The 7,560-nt window shown below is 40.0% G+C and overlaps 1 protein-coding gene across 5 annotated transcripts in view; it reads left to right on the top strand.

Annotated features, from left to right (window-relative positions):
• Positions 1-7,560, top strand: part of LRRC7 (leucine rich repeat containing 7) — a 589,282-nt gene that overhangs the window by 278,436 nt on the left and 303,286 nt on the right. For all 5 annotated transcript variants that reach the window (XM_027873996.1, XM_027873992.1, XM_027873991.1 and 2 more), the window contains one exon: positions 4,855-4,933. In XM_027873996.1, the coding sequence (XP_027729797.1) occupies positions 4,855-4,933 (79 nt within the window). The remainder of the gene's footprint in view (positions 1-4,854; positions 4,934-7,560) is intronic.

Genomic DNA, 7,560 nt, shown 5'->3' with positions numbered 1-7,560 from the left:
AAAGAAAGAAAGAAAGAAAGAAAGAAAGAAAGAAAGAAAGAAAGAAAGAAAGAAAGAAAAAGAAAGAAAGAAAGAAAGAAAGAAAGAAAGAAAGAAAGAAAGAAAGAAAGAAAGAAAGAAAGGAAGGAAGGAAGGAAGGAAGAAAGAAAGAAAGAAAGAAAGAAAGAAGGATAGATGGATAGATGGTAGCTGGATAGATGGGTAGGTAGAGAGAGAAAAATATACATATGTGTATATTTACATATATACATACACTTGTATATTTGTGTGTATATGAACACATACTTATCCAAGCACATGTATATATAAAATAAGGCGACTGTCCTAGATGATCTCTAAGGATCCTTCCAGTTGTAATCCTGTGATCCTATTCATCTAATTCTGGTTTTGATTAAACGCCTTATGGTATCCCATTTCTTGTCTGACACCTATTCTATTTTTATCTTTAACTAAGATTGAAAACTGCTGTTATTAATAGGTTTGCCAAGCTCTAGCCCACCCTTGAAGGTTTGTCTTAATAAGGGTCAGAGTAGCACAAATAAATATAGTTCACAGGCAGTAATAAGCCTTCACTGGCCCTATTAGTTCCAATGCTGCGCCCACAAACAAGGACTCAGCCTGATGGATTGGAGTTTCCTCTCCTTTTCCTTACTTTTTGCAGCGTCTGGTGGAAGAGTTAATGAGGAGTGAAATGGTTACTTGGAAGCCAGGCAAAGGGAGAGTAAGGAAGACAATGGATAATCCACACACTGCCTAATTGGTCCCTGGATAATTGAGAGTTTGCTGTCTTTTAAAATTTTCCCTTCGATTTAGAAGAAAAAAAAAGAAACAAATCCTTTCCTAATTAGAATGGGCCTAAATGGTCAATTTGTCCTCTGCCTGCGAACACAAGAATGTTTTCTTAATGGATTTTTTTTATCAATTCTTTTCTATCTAAAACCTTGATTATTGGACCCATGTAGTTCAGTAAGCAAAATTATAGCATTTCTCATTTGATAAGTGTGTACAGAGCGGAATTTCTACAGGGAGTATTTCCAGGAGAATATTCTAATTCTGTTTAGAGGTGTGATTGCTGAAGTCAGTGTTAGGGACATGTCTTGATTCTATCTTGATATTCTGGTAGCATTTGCCGTTTGTTAATACTTCAAGCAACAAGAGTTAAACCGAACAGAATGTTACTGCCTCTAAAACAGGCTGCCTCCAGAAGCACTTTTGCTGTATTTGATGGGTCAGCTTGGGTTGCTATTTCTCCCTAGAGAGAATGACCCCAATTCATAGAAACAGAGAATCTTTTTTTTTCAGAATTGGATGAGATCTCAGAGGCCAGTGATCTAGGGGTTAGCAAACTATGGTAGATCACCAAATACTTGAAGACAACTAGCCTCCCTCCACCCTCACCCCCCTCCCAAGTCTCCTCTTTCTCATCTAAACATCCCAACTTCCTGCTACCTCCTGAACATAAGGCCTTCAACCATCCTGGTTGCCCTCCGCTATAGCTCTCCAATGTACCCACATCCACATCAATTCCTTTCCCTCTTAAGTTATCTCAGGCCTGCTGAACAAAAGCTACGCCTGAGCTAGTGTTAAAAGCACTATGTAAAATCTAGGCCTAAAAACCTAGGTTACAGATGACGGCTTTGAAACACTGGTTCCCGTTCTTCCATTTATGGGCTGTGGTACCTTGGGAGTTATTACAAGAGGTCTGAATCCACATGCATACTAACCATTGCCCTTTTGATCTGTTTAGTACCAACAAGGACAATCATGTGGAAGCCCACAAAAATGGTTTATGCTAAAAAAAAATAAAAGCGTTTTCTCCTATGCCCAAAGGGCTATAAAAATGTGGATACCCTTTGACCCAGCAATACCACTTCTAGGGCTGTATTCCAAAGAGATCACACAAACGGGAAAAGGACCCACATGTACAAAAATATTCATAGCAGTTCTTTTTGTGGTGGCAAAGAATTGGAAATTGAGAGGATGCCCATCAACTGGGGAATGGCTGAGCAAGTTGTGCTATATGAATGTGAAGGAATGCTATTGTGCTATAAGAAGTGATGAACAGGCTGACTTCAGAAAAACCTGGAAAGACTTGTATGGACTGATGCTGAGTGAAGTGAGCAGAACCAAGAGAACGTTGTACACAATAACAGCCACGTTGTGTGATGACCAATATTGATAAACTTAACCCTTCCTGGCAATACAAGGATCTAATACATCTCCAGAGGCCTTGTGATGGAAAATGCTATCCACATCCAAAGAAAGAACTATGGAAGTTGAATTGTTATTTTTTTCTCTTCTGTTGAGTTTTGTTTCCTCTTAAAGGATGGTTCCTCCTATTGGTTTTAATTTTTACTTACAACATCACTAAAGTGAAAATATGTTTAATATGAATGTAAATGTGTAGCATATATCAGATTGTGCGCTGTCTTGAGGAAGGTGATCGGGAGGAGGGGGAGAAAAATTTTAAATTCAAAAGCATATGGAAGTGATTATTGATAAATCAAAATAAATTAATAAAAAATAATAAAGATTAAAAAAAGGTTTCCTCATACTAAAAAATGCTAGGAACCACTCAGTTCTAATTATTTCCAATTTCCATAGTTCATGAAGGTCAAAATTGGTCAAAGTGTATAGGCTGCTATTAAAGCAAAGGTTTCATGATTTCTGGATTAAATTGAGACATTAAATACATTTATATTAGAATATATCAAGAGAGAGGCATTAGACACGGACCTGCACTGGTGGCTTAGGGAATCCCCTCTCCCAATTCAGCACAACCTCTTCTCTGGGCCTTAGAGTCTTAGAGAGCTACCTCGAGCACTAAGAGTCTGTCACTTACCAGGATGGCAAAGTCCAAAGTGGGGCTTGTACCAGCTCCTCTTGTCTTCTAGGCTGGTTCATTATGACTAGGCAGGCTCATTTTATATATCTAAATATAGACATGTAATGAACTTCATTCTTATCAATGCCATGTTGCTCAAGGCAAGGATATGCTCAAATACTCATGCTTCTATATACCATGACTCTGCATTGCTGTGTCATGTCACATCACACTATACTGTACTGTGTTGTGTTATGTTGTGTTAGATTACAAACTCCAATCCATCACACCCAACCCTTGTTTGCTGGCCCACCATTGAAATCAATGACACAAACGAAGCCTTAATATTCATTTATATGGAATATATGGGATAGCAAATAGAGAGCAGGACCCGGGTTCCTGTTCTGCTTCTTACTTTGAATTGGTTGAGTGGCCCTGGGTAAAGAGGGTATCCTTGCATTCTATATCTTCATCTCGGAAAGACACCAGTGGGGCCTATGAACCATCTTTGGTCATCCGTTGCCTTGTGTTCCATTACACAGCCCATCTTTCTTCTGATGAAATTGCCCATCTCCCACTTCTCCCGGGTGAGACTTCCTCTGCACTGTTGCTGACCGTGTTGAAGCATGCTCATAAAAACCGAGCATCTCCCTGGGGGCCTTGGGGTGAACCCCAGCTTTGGCTCTTCAGAAATAATGGTTTGCCATAGCCCACAGATATATAGCGTCATTAGAGGAATATTAGTGTTTAAAAAAAAAAGACAGGATTTTCTTTTTAGGAGAACAACAGTTCTAAAGGCAGCATAAAATTTCTCTATAATGAATTGAATTTGCTGACCTAGAGAATTCAAGAAATTTTTATTAAATGCTTCATATGTGGAAGTATAAAATAAAGTTATTGCTAATTAGGTGTTCAGTTATGAATCAGCTCATTGAATGAATAACTACAGGTAGGATAATAAGACCATGGACATAGAGTCAGAGAGCACTTCTGAGACCATCTAGTCATTTTTACAGATGAGGAAACTGAGGCACATGGGGATGAAATTAATTGCTCAAGGTCACACGGGCTGTGGGAATCAGTAGCAGGATTTGAAGTCATATCCCCTGACTCCAGCACTGGATATAGAGCCTTGGAACATATGAAGTGCTTAATAAATGTTTGTTGACTTGATTCCAGTCTGCACTTTCTCCACTATACCCTTCATACCAGCTCCATTTTAAAATTTTTCTACCTGTACACAGTAAGTACTTCTAAATGTCTGTTAAATTCTTGGATGAGTATCTCTAGTATAGAATATACTATCTCTATATAAATGCACACTCATTATTTTTTTCATAGAGGTTTATACTGCACAAATATATTTTGTGAAGTTCTCTCATTCCTGATTGCTCAATCAACAAGCATTTATTAAGCACCTACTATCTGCCAATAACTCTTCAAGGGTTGGGAATCAAAGGCAAAGGGAAATAATCCCTGACTTCTGAAAGAGAGAGGAGAAAGGGGGGAGAGAGAGAGTGGAGGGAGAGAAGGAGAGAGAGACAGAGAGAGAGAGGGAGAGGAGAGAGAGAGAGAAAGAGAGAGAGAGAGGGAGAGAGATCTCTAAAGTTACTTGGATTGTTTTTAGTTATGATTTTCATCCATGTGTATGTATAGATAAATACATGTCTTTGCGTATATATATATATACACACACATATGTGTGTATTACACAGTGCACAAAAGGTAATTTGTTTAGAATGTGTTGGTAGCAATTAAATATCCTTTTAACCAAAAAATGATTTTAATTGACAATAATTATGTATGCATATACGAATTTGAGTTTAGAGACATAAATATTTCTACATGATAGCTACATGTTACGTGTATAACTATTACATGTAAACATTTACATGGTACACATGTAAATACAGTGCATGAGTTTTACCACTGTTGTTTCACATTGAACAACAGCTATGAAATAAAAGGGGGCTTTTTGCTTGGAATGTTCTCACGTTTGGTTCTATGTTTTGTTTTTTCTCCATTTTTAGGTGTACAAGAATTTCCAGAAAATATTAAGTGCTGTAAGTGTTTAACAATTATTGAGGCCAGTGTCAATCCCATTTCTAAGTGAGTATTGATCTTTCTATTTCTATTTCTATTCATATTTTCGCTCTCAGGAAAAACATACAGACAGAAAGAAAATTCATGTTTGGAGTGATTAGAAGATTTATTTTTCACTCAGTATCAGATCTTGTTCTTGCATGAAAGGCAGAAGGGAGAAATCAAATGGACAAGTGTGTACTGACCACCTGCCCAAGGCCGGAGCTGGAGGAGAGTAGTGCTCTACCCACTGTACCACCGAGCTGTCCCTGATCATAGATTTTAGAACTACAAGGAACTATGGAGGCCAGGGGGTCCATTCCCTTCATTTTACAGATATAGAAACTGAGAGGCAGAGTAGTTAAGTGACTTGCCCAGGATCATACAACTGTGTCTGAACCCAGATCTCCCTGGCTCCTAGTCCCCACCGGTCCATTCTCCCTCTGCTGCTTAAATACACAATTTTAATAAATATTAATAATGTTAGTAAATACACAATTTCAGTCACAGTAGGAGAGATATCTGGGTGGAGTAGATGATTAAATTCACAAATGTCTGGGATCAACAAAAGTGGCTGTGGGAGATTTGAGGAATGAAGCGAGTTTAGATTAGGGTGGACCAGTGAGGCCTTCGTGGAATGGCCAAAAATTAAACCTAAGACTATGCATATAGGGAATCTTGAGTTCAGAGATGTTGTTCATGTAAATTTGTTCCTGCGGTACAGTGGAAAGTGTCCCGGCCTTGGAATTTGCAGGGTTCTCATCACAACTTGGCCGTGACTTAGCTGAGTGACCTCCAGGAAGTCTCTGAACCTCTCCGGGCCTCGTTTTCCTTATCTGAAGAATGATCACTCTAGACTGGATCCATATTTCCCAAATTTAGTCCCGAGGAAGAACCCAAAGTTTTCTTTCTATAAACAGAGATTTCAGAAGAAAATTGTGATTGCTCTGATAAGGCATTGATACCACAGTACCCAAGTGAAAGAAAAAGGCCATGAGTAAGAGGAATGGGATCTGAGGGCAGGGGAAGAATAAGCTTATTGCTGCCTAGAGTGCGAATACCAGAGTGGTCAAAGGAAAAACACTTCCCATCCCAAGGAGAAAGTCTCTCCCTACCCCCCCACCAGTACTAGACCCTCAATCACCTTCTATGATGACCCTTCTTGACAATGCCTTCCCCTCCTGTTTCCCCATTGGCTCTATTTCCATTATTTCTTACCCCTTGTGGTCCCCAAAATTTATGTCAATCTATTTCAAGTCTAAAATCGTTCCATGGACGACATAATGTGGGAAACATTGGATTAGGTGAGCCTTCAGACCGGTCTCAGCAAAAGTCAACATTGTATTTGTTAGACTGCTCCGGAATGCTTACTAAACGTGTGCAAATACCATGAGGGCAAAGACTCGTCCTCACTACTTTAGACCTCCTCCAGTGCCCATCATAGGGGACACAGGTTCATAGTGAACACTCAGTAACACTTTTATTGAATGAATGAATAGAGTGTTGCCGAGCATTAAGGGCCTTACAAGAATAAATAAAAAAGGGTCACTGCCCTCAAGATGCTTACAGTATTGTTGGGGGAAATAAGACATATACAAATAATGATGGCAAATAGAATATGGTAATTGCCTAAGAGGTATAAATAACAGGTACGGGGAAAGATGAGGCCTCCATAAGAGAGATCCCCAGTAAAAATCAGTGTTTGTCCTGAGGAAAAGCTGAATTTCTATTAGAGTGGGAAGATGAAAGGTTAATGCTAATAATACAGCATGGATTGTGTGTGTCTGAGGAGAATGAGGCAGTAAGGAGGGAGGTGAAGGGGAGAACATGGGTGGAATGGAGTAGATAAGACAGTCAAGTCCACACACATTTATTAAGCCCCTACTGTGTTCCAGGCACTGTGCTAAGCAGTGAGGATACACAGAAAAGCAAAAACAAACCCCACCAAAAGACAGCCCAGACCCTGAACTCTGGGGGTACACGGTCTAATGGGGAGCCAGCATGCAAACAACTACATACGAGCAAGATGTATTCAGAATAAATTGGAGCTTATTGAGAATGTGGAGATTGGCACTTGGGTCTCCTGACTCCCAATCCAGCGTCTTTTCCCCTCTACTCCATCATCACTGGCAGGACAGAGACCTGTCGTAGAGTGCACGGTGCTTACAGGTTAGGGAGATGTGGCCAAGAGGCCTGTTGGGCAGAATGCCATAGTAATAATAACAAGGTCGTATGAGGCTCATTTACAGACCACGTGGGGCCCCAAAATCTATCCTGAGCATATCCACAGTTAATATTCATCCAGCGTTGGGTACTTGTTAACTCTTTACTTTTAATCTTACCTCTTCATCAGCAACAAATCATAATTAGTAAGTTCTATTGAACAGCCACTAAGTTCCCAGCACTAGACAGAGAGCCTGGAACCTGTGTGTGTCTGTGTCTGTGTGTGTGAGAGAGACAGAGAGAGAGACAGAGAGAGAGACAGAGAGAGAGACAGAGAGAGAGACAGAGAGAGAGACAGACAGAGAGAGAGACAGACAGAGAGAGAGACAGACAGAGAGAGAGACAGAGAGAGAGAGAGACAGAGAGAGAGACAGAGAGAGAGACAGAGAGAGAGAGAGAGAGAGAGAGAGAGAGAGAGAGAGAGAGAGAGA

Source organism: Vombatus ursinus, unplaced genomic scaffold (assembly GCF_900497805.2).
Source record: "Vombatus ursinus unplaced genomic scaffold, bare-nosed wombat genome assembly UNPS02014804.1, whole genome shotgun sequence".
NCBI classification, from domain to species: Eukaryota; Metazoa; Chordata; class Mammalia; order Diprotodontia; family Vombatidae; genus Vombatus; species Vombatus ursinus.
This window is presented reverse-complemented; position numbering and strand designations above follow the sequence as displayed.